Source organism: Anabrus simplex, chromosome 1, assembly GCF_040414725.1.
Source record: "Anabrus simplex isolate iqAnaSimp1 chromosome 1, ASM4041472v1, whole genome shotgun sequence".
Lineage (NCBI taxonomy): Eukaryota > Metazoa > Arthropoda > Insecta > Orthoptera > Tettigoniidae > Anabrus > Anabrus simplex.
The window spans coordinates 1,685,453,258-1,685,475,007 of record NC_090265.1 but is presented as its reverse complement, the minus strand read 5'-3'; the positions used below and the strand labels follow the sequence as shown (position 1 = coordinate 1,685,475,007).

At 37.1% G+C, this 21,750-nt stretch overlaps 1 protein-coding gene across 1 annotated transcript in view; it reads left to right on the top strand.

The window, feature by feature from the left end:
• Positions 1–237: 237 nt before the first annotated feature.
• Positions 238–21,750, top strand: part of RIOK2 (RIO kinase 2) — a 96,146-nt gene continuing 74,633 nt past the window's right edge. Inside the window, exons 1-2 of the mRNA XM_067138403.2 lie at positions 238–530; positions 15,816–15,957. Of these exons, the coding sequence (XP_066994504.2) occupies positions 465–530; positions 15,816–15,957 (208 nt within the window). The 5' untranslated portion in view covers positions 238–464. The remainder of the gene's footprint in view (positions 531–15,815; positions 15,958–21,750) is intronic.

Sequence of the window (21,750 nt, the reverse complement as noted above, 5' to 3'; positions counted from 1 at the left end):
TTATCAATTTATTTCCGGTTCTTCTGCTGCAGTAGAAGAGCTTCTACTCTATATCCGTAAAAAGTACTAGATTTCCATAAAAAGAACTAATGTACAAAAAATGTCCACGAAGTACTAGATCTAGTACGAAAGTACTAAAGCTGGCAGCCCTGCTAAGAGGCAAAGGCTAAGGGGAATTAAATTCTAGTCAGGAGATATTCTTGATTTATGTATTGGCTGTCCTGCCTCCCCCTTTTTGTTTTCTTGTACGTTCAACATCATGACAACGTGCAACATGTGAATTTTATTTGACAGGCACATTGTATTCCTTGCGATGTTCCGTAGCCTGTAAAAGGAGTGAACATTTGTGACATTGTACATAACCGATTTATCGGTGGTATTGAATATAAAAACACATTACGTTTCTTCGCATGACGGTGCTGTAATCTTCGACTCTATAAGATTTTTCCTATCACAGTGCCAGGATGGGAAAGTTAAACGTAACGATATTGAGGTATATGACCCGAGAAGACTTCAGAGTGTTAACAGCAGTAAGTTAGATTGTGTTTTTTATATTAAAGTCCATCCATTTTATACATTATATCATTTATTTTTTAATGTATGGTGAGGGCAGAAGTAGCGAGTTTCGTTTATTGGAATGTCAGAAAGTATATTCTGGCTTATAGCCTATACTGTATGAATATTTTAGGTGTAAGGTAATATAACATGTCTATTTAATGTTTGTCCCATTCTTGACTGGTACTCACCTAAAGTAAACTAGTTTAACCCCTTGGCTCAATTCAGTTATCTTAATTACCCTTCTTCCAACTTATACCATAAAGTCAAACTGAGATGTTTCTGTGTGTCCCATCATACGACACACATACTGTTATGTTATCATTTTCAGTACACTCAGAAACCTGTTTGAAGTAAACATTGTATGAAGGTGTAGAGATTGTCCTTGTCATTTTTTCTTGTTTATAACCTCTTCCTATTAATAATTTAATTTAATGCAGCCAGTGACCATGGGATAGTTATATACATAAATACATTGAATAAATGTTCACTTAGAATACCATATGTAGTTCTCTGTGTTAGTCACTACAAAATTTGGTCAGGGACACGACTCTTTTCCCACATTCCTGGAGGTGATAGCGATCACAACAACTCTTGCACAGCCAACACATACAATCCTCCTGCGGATTATGTTGTTTCGTATTGTCACATATTCTGTGATGGAAGCCATGTACCGCAAATCGTGTTGTGACATGTTGTAGCTCATAATTTGATTGTTTCCAATCTTGAGTCATCATGGTATCCGTGGTATAAAACATGCTCCATATTTCCTTTTTCTTTGAATAAAGTTATTGTAGAACACTATTGTAGGCAGGTGTAGAAGTAGTAGCATCCACTCTCGCAGATCCTCTATGAAGAACCTTTCTCTTACTAGTTCATATACCAATCGTGAGGGAGTAAATTTCAATAGGCTTAAAACTTTCTTTAGATAAACAGCTTTTGCCTTCTCTAAATCTCTTACATTTCTGTTAGTAAGATGATCCCACATTAGATGTAGTCCGTAACTCAATATTGGTGAGACCTTCACTTCAAAGAGCATCATCGCTGTATCCACTGAGAGACTCTGCAGGTGCTTTTATTTCATTCATGGCTATTACCGCAGCAGCGACCTTGTCTTTTATATGAAGCATGAAAGTGGTACCCGTGACCTGTAGAGTCATTCTCAGGTACTTAAAGGAGGTGGGCATCGATAATATCTCACTCTTATAATAAATTGTCTTTCAATGAAATTTTCCCTCCTGATCTGAAAGTCACGACTACTGTTTTACTTGCATTCAGCCGTAAATCGTTTCTACCTGCCCATCCCACTAATCTATCAAAAGCTGTTTGTAGATCTTCACTGGACAAAGACGCAATTGCCATATCATCCGCATAGACAAATTTTTACATTCACTTACTCTCCTGATTGTGTCGGTCGCTATGTTGAACGGTTTTGGGCTCAACGGATTCCCCTGAAGAAGTCCTGTTGTTTGTTTTATCAGAAAGGACATTGTCAGGTTGTCAATTTGTACCTAGTTTTCTGCAAGTATATTTTGTATCAGAACAAATAGGGCATTATCACTTACAATAAGTGGCTCAGGTTTTTCTATCTCTTTCTATTGCTCCCTTTTTCCACATTGACCTGTTTTTGTGACCTGTTGTAATAACTGAGAACAGTGCACTCAAGTGAGCATTTGTGCGCGAGTTATTCCTTGCTATATTCAGTTATTGATTTTAGTTTATTTTTATACTCTGTGATGCATATCACAACTCTTCCCGCACAGTTTACGAACACAGTAGTTGTTGGGTTTTGTGGTATCTTGTGTTTGCACAGATTTTATGGTGAATACATGTATGGCCAGTCAGGTTGTCACATGTCTTTGTTCTTGGCACTCTCTGGTCCAGGTTTCTCTGACATAGCAGATGTGCAGTAGAATTCAAGCCTCTTCCCGTTTTTTTTTTTTTTTTCTCTCCATTTCTGATATTTACAACCTCTTGGTATGGCCTTGTGGACGGTAGATGGTGTTAAGCTCTGATATCCTCAATGAAATAACTTAGATTTCTTTTATAAGGTTGAAAACTAGTTGCGAGGGTGCTGTTTTTCCTACCCCCATTGCTCTTTTCATGAACATTGCTTTGACCATTTCAATTTTGATTAAATTGCCAATTGTAAGATGTTCCCATATGATGTGAATTCCATAAGTTATGATATGAACTATTGCTGTGGTGAACAGTGTCATTGCTGTGCTGATGGAGAGATTGGTTATGCTTTTTATGTTGTACATGACTCTGATAGCTGTTGCTGTCTTCTCTGGTACCTAGGTAGTTATGTTAGTCTTGTGCATATTAATGTGAACAAGCAGGTAAATTTAGTTTTGTAAGTAATAAAGTGGTAACAACTGTTTCCCAACAATTTGTAACAACAGTATGCAGTGTTCTCCCCATTATTTTTTGTCAGTTGGGTGGGAGGAATGAGTAGCCGGGCAGGGAATATGTAAAAAAATGAATATGATAACATTTTCAATATATTCCCCTCAGGTCATTAACAGTAATATCAGGCAAGTAAACATTATCTGCAGAACTGTACTATTTCAGTGTTATCACAAACAAGACATAACAGAGTATTCTTGAACTTGTAATGTTCTCCTGCTCGTTCATAATGATGTAACACTGCTGCTTACCACTCAGTTGCTGTAGAGTACCCTACAGGTTTGTGATGTCATACGGAATCAGTGCTCTCATGTAATTTCTCGCCAATCCAGACACTACGCGATAGTCAAGCTAAACTCCGATATATTTGATGCAGTTACCCTGACAATAATGAAGATTTATCATTTAAATAAATGTTTTACAGTATTTACATTTTAATTTGGATCTCCTAATACAGGGTCTTTATTTATGCTTGGCAGGGACTTTCTCGCTCGACCTTGGCTGCCAGTGACGGTTCAGTTGCCAGGTACCGCACGTGCTTACGTACGGAAGAATATGGTGCTCAAAATCATTATCATGCATTTTACTTACCATGTTTAGTTTATGCTCAAAAATCATCATCATGCATTATCATGCATTTATCATGCATTTTACTCACCATTTTTACAGTTTATGCTGAAAATGTTCCCCATGCGCTGCCAAAATAATCGGCATCTCCTAATGAAGTTTTTGGTTACTCTACCAAGTTCTTCAGCACTGATGGATGCAATTGCAACTCTTATATTGTCTGTAAGTTCATCTAGTGTGTGAGGGCTGTTTCCATAAACTACATTTTTTAACATTCCCCACAAATAAAAGTCACATGCTGTTAAGTCTGGGCTACGAGGGGGCCACAGATTTTTACTTATGATTCTCGTACCAAACATGCTTCAGTAAGGAGATAACGACCTTTACGTCTATTTTTATTGTTTACTGAACCTGTAGGTTTGAATCTCTTGGCTAGTTGTTTTATTGTCCTATTGATCGGAATGGGTCTCCCTGGAAATTTCGCTCGAAACTTTTGTCCCACTGCACGATTTTCTGCACTTAATGTAAGTATTGTGCAGATATACACGTTCACGTAACAAATATTTCACATACATTACAGCACTATACACAATCACAATAAAACACTATACAATACGACATACAGTACGCAGTAGCTTCATTGAACACCCTACTATCTCGGAGCTCAGCTCTGAGCAACTGCAGAAGTGCCGGAAACCGCATGCGCCAGCGCCTGGTAGCGGCCTGTCATCAGCGGCCAAGTTCGAGCGATAAAGTCCCTACCAAGCATAAATAAAGACCCTGTAGGTATTAATATTATATACCAAAACCCACACAGTTGTGCATACGAATGATGCTACGATTTACAAAGTTGGCTAATTGTGATTTTTCTCTTTGAGCACTTAATTGTGTGGTACCTGTCACAGAATTCATTGCATATCTCGCACACACATTCACGACTTGGTTCATGGAATGTCTTAGTCCTACATATTTTGTGGTGATAGACATGTACAGCTAAACCTGTGATCATGTATCGAAGTAGTTGGTTAGGTTGCATCCATGTTTTGGTCCATCATTGCACTTGTGGCATAGAATTCTGGCCATATTTCTTCTCTCTTCTGTTTCCTTTCTTCCAGTAATTTTGACCAGTTTACTGTTGATGGGATTGAGAATTTTAGTCGTAGGTCCTCCACTAGAAAGGTTTCCCTTGCAAGTTCATATGCGTGCCTCAGTGGGCAAATTTTGATAGTCCAAGTGTAATTTTCAAAAATTGTGATTTCACTCTTTCCAATGTCCTGAGATGTGATAAAATGAGGCTTTCCCAGGTCAGTTCTATGCCATAACACAAAATTGGGATAATTTTGACTTCTAGAAGTTTTACAGTGGTGCTTAAACTTAATTGTCTGAGATTCTTAATATCAAATATTGCCTTAGTCACTACTACAGCTCTCTCCTTAGTACGTATACATATACAGAATGATTTAATGATTTGATTGTAGGGTCATTCCTAGGTATCTGAAAGCGTTGACAATTTTCAAACGTTCTTCTTCGAAAATAATAGTGTCATTCTCTGTAGTTCTTTCACCTCTCCTGAATACCATCTGGACTGTTTTCTGTAGATTTATGTTAATTTTGTTTCATGTGGCCCAGTTTATTAAGAGATAGAATGAATCTTGAAGGGCGTTTTTGTTTGGTGGTCATAAAGCCATATCAGCATAGACGAACAGAGATGTCCCTGGAAGACATATTTTTGTGATGTCAGCGGTGGCAGTGTTGAAGAGAAGAGGACTTCAAGGATCTTCCTCTAACACTCATCTGGTTTGCCTTACTTCCTCTGATGTTGATATTGAATCATCTATCCTAATGATGTTATATAATCATATATTTTTGAGAAGTGTTGCAGTAATTTTGTCAGTTCCAGTTGTATCTAGCTTTTCAGAGAGAATTTCTCTGTCCAAACTATCAAATGCTTTACTATAGTCGATGAAAATTGTATAGTATTTCTGTCCTGGTATGCGAATATTGTCATGGATGACACAGTATATTCTCCAATGCCTGTAAACAGGAGCGTCCTGTCCTGAAACCATATTGCTCAATCAATCAGTCACTACTGATCTGCATTTAGGGCAGTCGCGCAGGTGGCAGATTCCCTATCTGTTGTTTTTCTAGCCTTTTCTTAAATGACTGCAAAGAAATTGGAAATTTATTGAACGTCTCCCTTGGTAAGTTATTCCAATCCCTAACTCCCCTTCCTATAAACGAATATTTGCCCCAATTTGTCCCCTTGAATTCCAACTTTATCTTCATATTGTGATCTTTCCTACTTTCAAAGACACCATCCAAACTTATTCTTCTACTGATGTCCTCCCACGCCATCTCTCCACTGACAGCTCGGAACATACCACTTATTACATGTAATAAATATCATTTTTGCCACTTATTACATACAATTTACAAAATATTCGTTTAATGTTACCTAGGATGCTAAAAGGTTAGTTTTTTCCACCTATTCAATACATATAAATTTTATAAATTAGGAATTTATTATTGATTCCACTTGAGACATGTTTCGCCCTTCATTGAGGGCATCATCAGTCAAAATATCACCTCAAGGTAAAAAATCAGGTAACTGGTTAGTAGTTGACATGTACAAATTAATACATATTATTAATACAATTACAAAAATTAAGTATGGGAAATAGTTGTACAAAAGTGATGGTTGAACATATAGGTTTATAGATGAAAAGTCGGCACCAATGCCTAAAATTAACATAGTAGAGTTCGGCAGTGGTGCTCTGGAGAAACAGTTGACGCAATCATAGGAAAATAAAAAGTTAAAAAATATTTACATTAAAACAATTAAGGGAGAAAAGGTGTAGTGTTCGGCGTCAATGTTTGTAACCAAAAATTAATGTTAAAGGTAACTATACAGTATTTACATTGTTCAATTGAACAGTTGAGATAAAGTTTTAAAAATATTTACATTATAACATTCAGCGTAAATGTTTGTAATAAAAACTAATGTCAATAGTTGGTAACTATATAGTAATTACATTATCTAATTGAATAGTTGAGAATTTACAAATATATACATAATTACACAAGAGCAGCTGGTGTGCAAGGATAAAAAAATTTTAGTACCAAGTGCGTCCTGATGTTTTAGAGGTTGGAAGAAGGAATTAGTATTGACATTTCAGAAATATGTAGAGCAGTTTATTTTAGTTAAAATCACCGGGGGTAGGGAAATATTTCATAGGCAAATGAGGTTTTATAGGCATCAAGCTGGAAGTTTTTCAGTTGCAGTGCTGAGATCGGTACGGAGACTGGTCAGTGTGGATGGAGATTCATGGGTATTCCGTGCGTTTGAACGGCAACAATGGTGACAGTTATTAGTGGGTAATTGCTAGTTATATGGGTAATTGCTAATTAGGAAAATGTTGCGGGTTGAAACTTTCGCTTATTCTTTTAGTTGACTTCTGTAGCATCGAATGTGATGTGAAGACATCGGTGTGAAATGCCGGTGAGACAAATTGATATTGTTCCGTGGAATAAAGTATGGCGGACTTCGGGATGAAGTTATTGTTCTTTTCTGGTCTGGTGAGATAGAATAGAGTTGCTTGTGTTGTGAACTGCTGTGGAGAGATTAGAATGTATGATATTGATATTGATATTGAAAATAACTTTTAACATCACAACATCTCATTCCAATTTTATATGACCAATAATTGTAAACAGTCTTAATTGTAATTATTTGTTTTAAAGTTATCCATTGTGCTGATGATGCCCATTAAGAAGGATGAAACATGTTCACGATCTTTCTATTTTTTATAATTATTTAACCACAAAATGTGGTATTGTAAGTATTGACTAGGTTAACATTAAACGAAAATTTTGTAAATTGTATGTAATCACTGTCGTCAATACGGACCAAAAATGAGGTTAAGGACTTGTAACATACCACTTAGTCGAGCAGTTCGTCTCCTTTCTCCCAGTTCTTCCCAGCCCAAACTTTGCAACATTTTTTGTAACACTACTCTTTTGTCAGAAATCGCCCAGAACAAATTGAGCTGCTTTTCTTTGGATTTTTTCCAGTTCCTGAATCGAGTAATCCTGGTAAGGGTCCCATACACTGGAACCATACTCTAGTTGGGGTCTCACCAGAGACAAGTATGCTCTCTCCTTTACATCCTTACTACAACCCCTAAATACTCTCATAACCATGTGCAGAGATCTGTACCCTTTATTTACAATTCCATTTATGTGATTTCCCCAATGAAGATCTTTCCTTATATTAAAACCTAGGTATTTACAATAATCCCCAAAGGGAACTTTCACCCCATCAACGCAGTAATTAAAACAGAGAACTTTTCCTATTTGTGAAACTCACAACCTGACTTTTATCCCCGTTTATCATCATACCATTGCCTACTGTCCATCTCACAACATTATCGGGGTCATTTTGCAGTTGCTCGCAATCTTGTAAGTTATTTATTACTCTATAGAGAATAACATCATCCACAAAAAGCCTTACCTCAGATTCCACTCCTTTGCTCAAATCATTTACATATATAAGAAAACATAAAGGTCCAATAATACTGCCTTGAGGAATTCCCCTCTTAATTTTTACAGGGACAGATAAAAATTCACCTACTCTAATTCTCTGAGTTCTTTTTTCTAGAAACAGAGCAACCAATTCAGTCACTCTTTTGTCAAGTCCAATTGCACTCATTTTTGCCTATCAAATGCCTTAGACAGGTCATTTGCAATACAGTCCAATTGACTTCCTGAATCCTGGATATCTGCTATATCTTGCTGGAATCCTACAAGTTGGGCTTCAGTGGAATAACCTTTCCTAAACACAAACTGCCTTATCAAACCAGTTATTAATTTTGTAAAAATGTCTAATATAATTAGAAAAGAATGCTTTCCCAAAGTTTACATACAATGCATGTCAAACTCACTATCCTGTAATTTTCAGCTTTATGTCTATCACCCTTTCCTTTATATACAGCGGCTACGATAGCAACTCTCCATTCATCTGGTATAGCTCCTCCGACCAAACAATAATCAAATAAGTACAGATATGGTACTATATCCCAACCCACTGTCTTTAGTATATCCCCAGAAACCTTATGAATTCCAGCTGCTTTTCTAGTTTTCAACTTTTGTATCTTACTGTAAATGTCATTGCTGTCTTAGGTAAATTTTAATACTTCTTTAGTATTAGTCACCTCCTCTATCTGGACATTATCCTTGTAACCAACAATCTTTACATACTGATGGCTGAATACTACCTTTTGAAGATCCTCACATACACACTCCCCTTGTTCATTAATTATTCCTGGAATGTCCTTCTTGGAACCTGTTTCTGCCTTAAAGTACCTATACATACTCTTCCTTTTTTCACTAAAATTTGTATGGCCACCAATTACGCTTGCCATCATGTTATCCTTAGCTGACTTCTTTGCTAGAATCAATTTCCTAGTACATTCATTCAATTTCTCCTTACTTCCACAGCCATTTCTAATTCTATTTCTTTCCAACCTGCACCTCCTTCTTAGTCTCTTTACTTCCCTGTTATAATATAATGGATCTTTACCATTTCTTACCACCTTTAAAGGTACAAACCCTTTTTCACATTCCTCAACAATTGCTTTAAACCCATCCCAGAGTCTATTTACATTTTTATTTACCGTTTACCACCGATCATAGTTATTAAAAACTCCCTCATGCCTGTTTTATCAGCCATATGGTATTGCCTAACAGTCCTGATTTTAATCTCTTCCTTTCTTTCACATTTATTTTTAATTACCACAAAAACAGCTCCGTGATCACTAATACCATCAATTACTTCGGTTTCTCTATAGAGCTCTTCTGGTTTTTTCCAGCACCACATCCAGAATATTCTTCCCTCTAGTTGGTTCCATCACTTTCTGAATTAGGTGCCCTTCCCATATTAACTTATTTGCCATTTGTTGGTCATGCTTCCTGTTGTTCGCATTACCTTCCCAATTGACTTTTGGTAAATTGAGATCACCCGCTACAATGAAGTTCCTTTCCTTATCGTTTCTCACATAGCTGATTATCTTATCAAATAATTCTGAATCAGCATCTGCGCTACCCTTTCCTGGTCTGTACACTTCAAAGACTTCAAGTTGTGGGAGTTGTGGATCTACTATTTCAGTGAGCCGTTTGTTTGATTGTTGGTAATAGTTTGAATGAATTGTTTTTCAATGCTATACCTCTGAAGAATTTAGGTCATCAGTTGAGCCTTTCCCCTTATAAATAATTTTGATGGTTGTTTCTTTCCATGGTTTTGGTATATCGCCTGTCTGTAGGCATTCGTTGTAAAGCTCTTGCCAGACATTTATTAGGAGTGGGTATGATGCAATAATATTTTGTTGTATATTCCGTCCGGTCTAACTGCTTTGTATTTCTTTAAGTGTGCGATGGTGCTTACAATTTCATCATCGGTGATACAGCTATATGTTGTTTCTTTGGGAGCTGTTAACAGGGGGAATGCGTTTATCCTTGCATTCAGGTTCAGAATGTTATTAAAATGATTTTGCCCATTTTTCATCTGTGTTCTAGGCAGTACTGGCATTTTCCTGTTATTCAAAGCTATGTATGGATCAGAATCAGCTGCATCTGATAATTTCCGTGCTTCGATTTCTATGTATTGTTTTTCTTTCCTTTTAGCAGGGATTTGTATCTCTTCCTTAGTATACTGTAGTATGTTTAGCTTGGTGCAAGGCTTGTAGAGTTCTACATCGTTCTTGATAACGTTGGGCATCAAACCAAGGTTTGGCGACTTTCTTTTACAGGTATCATTGTTGATTGGACCAAGTTCGAGAGCAGCAGTTGTCACGTTCAAGTGTATCATTTGTTGTATTTTTTAAATTTCGTCTTCCCTTTCTGCTAATGCTTTATTAATTATTAATGTTAATATTATGTAACTAGCACATATCTAGATTGTTAGTTGGGCAGTCTAAAAATGGCAAGGCGTTGCACTCATTAAAAAAGTCCTAGGAAGAACACTGAGAATGGATACCCATTGTTGAGATAGGTAATTGTTGTTAATTGTATTGTTTGTGTTTAAAAGTTCCTATTTGGCAAATGTTTGCAGTTGTTTGAAACTGCATTCAGCGAGTATGTTTAACCCGACAGTACTCGCGGCCGCACGTATAACGGCGTTACTCGCTGGTGAGCGCGGCGCTCACCTCGCGTACGTTTGTTTTCCTAACGATTTCTTTTGTCAACGTTCATTCAGAGTAGGAGATTTATTCATTATAATTGCAGTTTTGAAATAATAGTATACATGCTGGGGTTTAACTCACTTAATATAGGTTTGAATGCATGATTCATAGAAATTTAGGTTAATCTTACTAGAATTGGGGTTCGCTCACTTTATTCAGGTTAGAAGACATTAATTTATTGAAATCTGGATAGTAGCGTGACATATAACTTCTGCACAAACAGTCCAAAAATAAAAAATAAAAACCGAACAAAAATCAATAAAACAATGTTTCTGCCTATAGAACTGTCATTGTTGAACCTGTTCGTAAATTAGGCAACAGTACATGTTCTTGTGGAGCACATGTTTCAATATAAAGTCTCAACACTGTTGTCACCTTTATTCTGTTTCCGAGTCACTTTGATCCGGATGTGGAAAATGGCATGGTTTACAAACAGTTACTATGGGGTGTCCGCAAATTGGTGCACTGCATTTCACACATCTGGCTGCTGTTTTCCTGTTCTTCTTTCTTGGACAGTATGCACACTTATCTTCCCGACGATGTCTCTTGTGGAGGATCGTTCATTTTCCCCAGAACTTTCAGAATTTTCAGATGCAGATCTGAGTGAATTCCAGATTTTGCAACACTTTCTTCAAGTTGGAATTTTGTAAGGTCCAGGACGAGTGTTTTCAGGTACTTCCTTCGCAGTAACTCTTCATGTGTGTTCGAACGATAAATAATCTGGCTGTTTATACCGGCAATATCCAACATTGTGAAAATATTCTGAGAGGCCATCTGCAGCACACTCTAGATACAGAGTACGACGACTTCATTTCATGAACAACATCGACCCCTCCTTTTGTCAAATTATAAATGGTAAGTCTTTCTGGTTTCATAAGGTCCCCAGTTGTTTCATCAATTACTGGAAATTTGTGCATACTTGATGTGGGTATTACGTTTCTATTTTTTTTAGGCACACACGAAATCAGCATGCAATGCTCCCCAAAAGCAAAAATGCTGCTATTTACATGCCTGGATCTAGTGTTGACTAGTTCTTTCAGAATCTCCCACTTATTTTTTCATTGTTGCAACCATTGTTAGGTTCTTCTCCCGTACAAGCTCATTCACAATCCCTGCGGAAGAAAACCAGTTGTCGACAGTCACGTTCCTGCCACAGTTTTCTATTGGCTGAACCATTCTTCAGGCGACACTACTAGGACTATTGTCTATTACAAAGGGACCTTCAGGCTGTCTTCCTGCATGTTTGCAGTATAAAACGTCCGAGAACAAACCAAGGCAAAAATTTTGATTCTGTATTTGGATGGTTTGCTTGGAATGTACTGCCTGAAGCTGCACTTGCCACGAAATGTTTTCAGCATTTCGTCTAGTGACGTATTCCCCGACACTGTAATTGTCTTCACATCACTGAACAAAACCTTGAAATATTTCTCTGATTGGTGCTAACTTATCCAGAGCTTTCCTTTGTTGCCTAGTACGAATTTTATCAAACCTCAGGGCACTAAGAAGCAAATAAAATCTGTTGTAACTCATTACCAGGCGAAAATACTCCGGTGCTGTCATATCAGTTGCCCGTAAGTCTCGGATATTTTGATATGATTTCATAACTCCTGCTAAGTATAACAAACCATTCAGGGCTTTTATCTTGTTCACATTTGTGTCCAAGACGTCACGCTCACGAGTGCAATTTTGTCTGAACTTCTGCAAACGAATGTTTGTGTGGTTCACTATTTCAGCAATCACATCATTAGGATGTCCCACGACTGGAGAACTGTCGCTGCGTGCTGAGCACGTGTTTTCACACCTGGCGGATGAATGACAATATTCTTCTTGCTCCTTCACCTGTTGTGTGGAGGGGGATGAATGTTCCACACCGTGACGTTGTCCTTACCAACATAATGAGGCCCGATTTGCTCATCGAAATGAGAATCGTCAGTGGCTACTTCACTGCTAGTGTCATGATCAGTTTTCAATCTCTCCCTCTGAATCTTCACTATCATTGTCTACTATCAGCGGAGAGTCTAAAATTTCATCATCAGATTCCTCTAACATCCACTTCCGAATGTGTTCTTCACGTTCCATACTCAATATGTTAATAAAACATCACTCGGCACTCAGACTCGCACTACTTCACACATGCACGAAAAGTTACACGGATCCTCGAGGGTGAGTGCTGAGCTCACTTCCATTCACATCTGCGCCACAATTGAAATCAAAGCTTCTGGGAAGCACTCACATTTCCGGTTTCCTGTATACGTCAAAGGGGATACTCAGAAAGGAAGGTAGACGAGAGCCTGGCTTCCCAATTTCCACTAGGTTAGAGTTATAAGCTGTTGAAAATTAAAGTGAGCGCAGCGCTCATTCCCACAAGTACTGGCGGGTTAATCAGTCATAATGGATACCACACCAAAGAAGAGAAGTAAGATTATAACCCTCCACAAATTTAGTGGTATGACTCGGAGACAAATATCAGCTGAATGTAATGTACATTTGGGTTTATGTTTGTAATATAATTGGAAGGAAAAATGAGACTGGGTCCATTTCACCTTAAACGAAAGAGCACTGTTGCTGAAAACGGAAAACCCCGAGGAAAGATGATGCCTATCTCATCAGAACAACAAAAATTAATCCCGAAAAATAATAGTTTCTAATTATTTTAAGATTTGAATCATGCAGGAGTAAACATTGATGCTTCAACAGTGCGTAGGCGGCTTTTAGAAGCTGGAAGGAAAGCTCGAAGTCCTATCAGAAAACAGCTGTTAACGTGTCCCATGAAGAAAATGAGATTGTAATGGGCAAGAAAATCTCAGAAATGGACACAAGAAGAGTGGTGAAGGGTCCTATTCGGTGATGAGTCATTTTGAATTGCAAGGTTATAACATCTCCCATGTAAGGAGAAGCAATAATGAGAAAATCTCGCCAGAGTACATCAGACATATAGTAAGGTTTCCACAAAAGATTATGTTTTGGGGCTGTTTTATATTCACTGCAGGGCCGATGACCTTCGATGTTAGGCCCCTTAAAACAGCAAGCATCGTCATGCTTGTTGCTATATTCACTGCCTTAAATGTTTGGTTCCTGTTGATGCAATGCTGAACAGCGACAAGTACATCCCAATTTTAGTGAGAAAATCTGCCCCAGAACTGAAGAGATTGGCTGAGGAACTGAACATTGGAAAAGTCATTTTCCAGCAAGACTTTGCCACTTTCCATGTATTGAAAAAAGTCAAAGACTTTGTGTTTGGACTGGCCTGGAAATTCATCGGACATTAATCCTATTCGTACAATTTACGAACTAACTGTTTTTATTATTTTCGTGACTTCTGCCATTAACTAAAATACTAAGGTGTTCACCTTATAAAAACAATCTTTTATTGCACTGACTGTCAGCTTATATATATATATATATATATATATATACTTTTAATTATATTCATGTTTATATTCAATACTATTAATGTAATATTACTGTAGGAGTCACGATCAATGTAATATATCTTTGTATAGTTGTCCTGGCTGATGATGACATCAAACATTGTCGAAACCGGTACCAAATGTAAATAAACGTGATGTTTTAAATGTAAACCTTCACGTAATATATTGTATTGAAAAGGTGGATATTAACTTTCCCATTTCTCTATTGTGAATCTTGATTCAATACGGAACCTGAAGAATGAAATTCTTAATGCTAAATGTAGATATTGAACAAGGGCTGATTGGGTCTGCCTGCAGCACGCTATTTGTTTGAGTGATTTTACTTGAACGAATTTAATCCTATGGAAAATCTTTGGACAGTTATCAAGAAATGGATGAGGAAAATAGACTGCATTACCAAGGAAAAGATGTTTTGTGCTGTAGTGAATGTGTGGTTTTGTGACCAAGAAATAAGGGAAATATGTAAGTAGGCCTAACTCTGACTCTATACCAAAACGAGTGGAAATTATAGACTATGAATCTCTTGTTAGATTGATATTGACGGTTGAACTTCTTACAAAATTGTACAAAATTATGTTGATATCCTCCTAGTCAGTACTATAATATTTTACATCCAATTAAGACAAAACTTTACATAGACAAGTGAAAATATTAATTAAAGTCAAGGGTGGACATATTAAATAATAAGTAACTTTGATGATTTGTTAAATAATTTTTAAAAATTGTATCTCCAGCTACAGTTTTCTCCCTCTTCTTGAAGGTCATCTGTACAGTCTTGTCCTGGTCGACCGTGAGGTCATTATCCCTAGCCCATTTCTTGAGTTCGTCATTTGTTACTTGTACTTCAGTCTTGCTTTTAGAGCACATTACCATGCCGTCTACATTTAAGATTACAGTTGCCTTCGATTCTGCTGTTTTTATTTCCATGACTTCTGCTGTGTAGATATTGAACAGTGTAGGGCTGATTGGATCTGCCTGCAGCATGCCATTTGTTTGAGTGATTTTCCTTGAGGTTGTGATATTATTTATTTGGACGTGATTATATGCCAGAACAGTATTCTCGTTATAGGGTGGTCATTCCCAATCATTCTTTTGTTTTCCCATCAGTATTTCCCTGTTTATTGGGTCACAAGCTTCTTTGAAATCTACAAAGACCTTGTAGTACTTTCCTCTGCAGTGTCTTAGCACTTCCCTTTTTGCTGGTTTGCAACTGCTTGAAGGGTACTTCTCTCTTTCCTGAAGCCGAATTGGCATTCTCGTTTACTGTATAATGATCGGTCATTACTAGAAGTTTCTTGTTGAGGATTTTTGTGAACAGTTTTAATGTGGTATTTTCCAGTTATCCTTTTGTGTGTTACTTTTCATGTTCTTATTTTTCTGTATTCTTGGTTTGTCACTTGTTTGTTTCTTTCCATTACTTATATTGAACATTTTGTTTGACATCCTCTCTAGAATATCCTATAGTAATGGTGTATTAAAAGAAATACTGTAGTCTCTTTAAAGTTAATTAAAAATTAACTCTAAAAGCAGTGAGTTGCAAATTGTAACTATGTGAATGCACAAGTGTTAGTTGTTTTATTTTTAAAACTGGCAAACTCAAACAAGTTTTTCTTTGCAGATTGAAATGGGAATGAAGAACCACGAACTTGTGCCTGCATCGTTGGCAGCTTCTATTGCCAACCTGAGACATGGTGGAGTTCACAAATTGCTCAAAGATCTTTGTAAACATAGACTCTTGAGCTATGAACGAGGCAAACGCTGTAAGTTGAGAATATAATTCAGGTTAATACATATGAATTCATTACTGGCTGAAAGAAAAGCATTGTACAAGCCCAGGTTCTGCGGTTGCTGTCCGTGCGTCTTTATGACGTCGTTTGTGACTTGTTTAGATACAGCTAAGGTTAAGTTGAATGGAGAATCCTGCCTTCCAATACTTATGTATTTATGTAACATAATCCTACTTAAAATCAAATTTCAATATTAAAAAGTACATGTTTCATTCTTAATATGGAACATCTTCAGCTAAAAAATATATAAAAATAGGCATAAACGAAATAGAAAACACTTTTGATGATGGTGATGATAATAAGATAAAATGTTCCTTCATGTTGGGTTAAAACCCCAAGTCAGGGTTCGAGTTTGAGGTAAAATTTGATGTAAGGGATCTTCTTTTTTTTTCAAAAGCTGGAGAAGTATGTACTTTTAGTATCTTGAAGGATAGACTTAAAATATAAAATTTTAAAATACAATGATTGGGGGAAACTCCTAAAAAAATAACCAAAGTTGAGGTTGATTTTTGTTTTAAAGTTGTAAGATGTTGAAGGGAGTCTGTAATGAAAGAAATGAAATGTTTGTTTTAAGAAACAAAATAAATAAAAAACCATTAAATATACAGTGGTGAAGAGTATAAGGAACAATGAAAATACTTACCTCCCAGCCGGTCCCACTATGTTTACTTCTTCCCTTGCGCCGTGCCGTCAGCTGACTGAGTGTGTATGTGTATGCTGTGAGAGAAGCATGAGGCAAAAGAGGAGAAAGTAGGGGAAATGTCGTGGAGAGTGAAGCCAACGGCAGGGAAACGTACAGGATGTTTCTCCGGGTCCTTTTTGATGGCCTTCCTACATAAATCTAGGTTGGAAACCTCTTCCAAAAGTATATTTATATTATTGGTTATTTCATTTGACTAGGGTTTTGTTTTTGATCAATCTCAATATAAATGTTTTCTAAAATATTCATCAATTTACCCTTATTTAAAGTTTGCAAAATACAGTAGTTAAGTCTCTTTCTATTGTCGTAAAACTATGCGTATATTCGGTCATGTGTAAGCTCATGGCCGAATATCTCTTATATTTTTCACCATTTACATGTTCCTGGTATCTCTCTAGGAAATTTTGTCCTGTTTGCCCAATATAAGAAATGGCACAGTCAACACACTTAGTTTTATATATCCCCGAATTTAAATATCCACTACTCGCAACACTTTGGTGATAAAATATTAGACGTTGGTTATTATTACTGGTATGAAAGGTTATATTTAAATTAAGTCTCTTGAAAATGTTAGTGATCTGATAAATATTTCCATTATTATAGGGGAAGGTGGCAAAGTTTTTCTTTTTATACTCTTTTTCAGCTGCGTTTGAGGTTTACTTTTTATTTTGTCCTCCACTTTGTTTTGCCATTTTACCCTATGAAATGTATATTTAGCGATCATGATTTTTTGTTTTGGATTAGGTAGGAATATATTAAACACATTTTTAATTTAAGAAAATGTGTATTCTACAAAATATTAAGTAGGAAATATACAATTGAATCGTGCAGTCGAGTAAGGAACTAAGTCAAAATCGACCATTTTCATTTTATTGCCTCATTTACCGCACATATCCAAGCCCTATCGTTTGGTAAAGGAAAGAAATAAGTCAGCCTTCTCCTTGTGGGAGAAACTGTGGATGGACATCAGGCATATTGTGAAGAAACGCACTAAGTCAATGACTTAGTGCGTTTCTTCACCACTTGCTATTCATGACTTAGTTCCATTCTTTGCCGCACGTTGCATGCGATGTAGGTATAACAGGGGATATTTCAATTTACGGCGTTGGTACAACACAAAGGACAACACACTGGAGGGAAACAGAAATCGTACGGTACATGGTGGGTTATAGTGTACAGTATTTCAGTTTGTATCTCGGTGGATGACAAAGTGATCTATGTATTACGTTTGAGAATATGACTCCGAAAAGGAAGGCACAGCCTGAGGGCCATAAACATAGTGTTCTGAAACACGCAAGACTCAGAGGACTGGCATATGTGAATAAACGTGGGAGAGTTGTGGAAGGCAAAGAAACTGGTTCTGACTGCAGGTAAGTAAGGAGCTTGAGAAGTATTACTAGGGATTGTTTAGTAAATAATATTCTAACATGCAACCAAACTTTCTACTCTTGTTTTAGATAACAATACGTATGGTACAGATTTATACTTAGTATTAATAATATGTTATTCTTCTAGATGCAGAAAGAAGTGCTTTGAGATTATAAACGAAGAGGCTCGCATGTCCATTCTTTCCAAGTTTCTTCAACTTCCTAGTAAGGATGCACAAGATTTACACTTGCAGCGCCTCATCGAGAAGAATGAAATTAAGACCAGAAGACCGAGGAATGAAAATTCAAAGCAGCGAGCAGCAAGTTTCACTTACTTTGTTATGGATGGCAACAATAGAAAGAAGGTATGCCGTTCAGCTTTTATGAGCATGCATGCCGTCACTCAGAAAAGAGTATTCCGTATCACAATGCTTCTTCTTCATGGAGAAATTCCCAGGGACAAGAGAGGAACCAATCCAAATACCAGAAAGATACCGGAAGATGTCACTAAACTGATATCCGATCATATTCAATCATTCCCTCTGAAACGGACTCATTACGGAGGGAAAGAAGTGCATTACTAGATGCCCGCTTAACTATTAAAGAAATGTACAACATGTTTGTCACAAAATACCCGGAGTGTGGAGTCAAGTACAGCTTCTACAGGACTTATTTTGTTGAGAATTACAACTACCGATTCGGACGACCACAGATCGATGTCTGCAGCAAGTGTGAGGAGTTCACAGCTAAACTTAGGAGTCCACATATTTGTGAATCAGCAAAGCGTGCAGCTCAGGCTGAATATGATGTTCATAAAAGAAGAAGCAGGAAATTCTACAGGTCTTTGAAAGAAGTTGCAACACTATGCAGAACAAATGACAAAGTGACAGGCCTTGCCTTTGACTTTATGCAAAATCTGCCCCTGCCACATATACCGGTGCAAGAAATGTTTTACACGAGACAGTTGTGGGTGAATGTGTTTTGTATTCATGATCTTGCAACGGACAAGTGTGTTGTGTATATGTATCATGAAGGCCAAGGAAAGAAGGGTGCGAATGAAGTTGCTTCTTTCCTGAAAGATTATATAGACGAATTTGTGTCAGAAAATGTTGACCAGTTACACGTTTTCTCTGATGGTTCTCCAGGCCAAAATAAGAACCATACGGTCATAAGACTAATGCTAGGCCTGGCAGCTTCAAATCGATTTAAGGAGATTAGACAGTACTTTCCCGAGAGGGGTCATTCATTCCTACCATGCGACAGGGACTTTGGGCTATTTAAGAAAAACATTTAAAAAGTAGACAGAGTTTATACTATCGAAGAGTAAATGGCAATTATTGTAAACAGCAAAGCAAATGTTACAGTTAAGTTAGTAGACTCAAGTGCAGTATTTAATTTTGACAAGTGGTGGCCTGAGTTTTTTAAAAAAGTGACTGTATCAGCTGAAACATCGACAAAGAATACTCCTCGTGCTGGAAAGATTGCATTTTCTCCTTCTTCGTTTAAAGAATACAGATATAGGGCAGAGAAACCAGGAGTTATTGTAGCACTTCCCTTCATAAACAGCATTGTGAAACATACGTTTCATCTTGGGAAAGGTAACTTTTGCACATTTTCCTTCCAACCAATGGCAGCATATCCAGAGGGTGGGGTTCCAATAAAAGCTGAGAAAATAAAGGACTTGCGTAAACTGTTGAAATATGTTGCGAATGAGGATGCTTTGGCATTTTATTTGGACATTATTTCGCAGCCAATGAATTCCCCTTAGGTTAGTAGTCTCGGTTGTAATACGGTAGTTATTTGGCGCTTCAAGGTCATTTGTATTTGTTTTCCCTGTTTTTTTCTGTTGGATAAACTGTAAACAGTGCTTATGTATTGCATTAAGCTATGTTTAATATATAACAAAGGTTGGTGTAGTTTGTATGAGAGATTTATTCCCAAACTCCAAATTTTTTTCGGTATTATTGGAGAAAGGAACTAAGTCAAAAAAGTTTAAACGGTCATAAAATTTATAAATTTTTCTTGAACATTTTCCTGTTACCTTCATTACATATCTATCACTGATCTAAATATTATATACAATAATGGGAACTATTCACTGAAGCGTGTCGAAGAAAATCAGTTTTTTTGCTCTCCTGAAAAGTAGCAAAATCTGACTTAGTTCCTTACTCGACTGCACGATTCAATTATGATAAATCAAACAAAAACATGTATAAGTTTGATATGTTCTGTTATGAATGTTACAAAAATTTGTATATGTTTTATGTTATAAATGACAAACTATAAAAATTAAATGTTGTTATTACTTTCTAGTTTGAAAATACAAATTGGTTTCGTACTATAAAAAAATTAAAGTACATACCTAATTTTCCATATTAGTGAAGCATAAGAGCCTCCGTGGCTCAGACGGCAGCGCGTCGGCCTCTCACCGCTGGATACCGTGATTCAAATCCCGATCACTCCATGTGAGATTTGTGCTGGACAAAGCGGAGGCGGGACAGGTTTTTCTCCGGGTACTCCGGTTTTCCCTGTCATCTTTCATTCCAGCAACACTCTCCATTCTCATTTCATAGCATCTATCAGTCATTAATAAATATCACTTTGGGAGTGGCGACCCCATCGTACTAATAGCCTATATATGATTCATTCATTTCATTCCTGACCCGGTCAATGACTGGAAAACAGGTTGTAGGTTTTCATTTTTTTCAGTGAAGCATAAAGAACACTAACAGAATGTTGAAACTTTATAAACTTCAGCTTATTCATTCCACCTTGTACAAACATTTCTCATATGATCTGCACACACCCACCCACCCATGACACTTCACACACTTTTTCCTTGAAGTCTTTTTCCTGGCTCTTTTGCAGAGGTAGCACGTTCCTTTCTCAGTCACTCCTCGGGATGCTGGTTGAGGTGGAACTTCTTCCCTGTCCAGTTTCAGCAGGATCCTTCCTCTTGGCTTTATTTCCTGTGGTATCGTCTCCAAACTGATACAATGTTCAATTTGTGGTCTAATCAGGGCGAAGGCCATTTGTTTCAAAAAATCACAGCGGCTCACAAAGCCGATTTTTTTATTTGTTTTATAGATTACAAGAGCATTTACTCCTACATTCAGAATATGAAAGAAGATTGTTAGTGGCCATGTTCTTGAGTTTCTCGCAGTGTAATATTGACGGCACTTTTGTCCAGAACGTCCACGCCGTACTTGGTTTCATTGTAGGAAGTAAAGATCAAGGGTTTTCGCTCATCACCTGTATCTGGATCGATTGCCATGTTTTCATGCATAGTTGATATTGCCAACACAGCCTTATTCTTCTTTGGTACGTAAGATACCAATGTACAGCTTTTTAATAATAATAATATTTAATGCAGCCAATGGCCATACAATAATACAGTTATAGCCATAGTGGTCAATGTATAGTTTTATAGTTTATATAGCACTTAACTATTAGATAATTTTGTCCGTGAGATTTGTCTGCTTTTGCATTTTATCACATGGTATCTATCACATTGGTCGCCACAGAGTTTACACTGGTACAGTTCACTTGGATCATGGTAGGTATCTCTCTTGCAGATTTTGTAGTGGAAACAGTGGACCGCAAAGCAAGTCATGGTGAGCCTCGGTTCATAGACGTTATCCATTCCCTGTTGATCATCGCGTCTGTGGAGAAGAAATCTAGCCATATATCTTCCCTTTT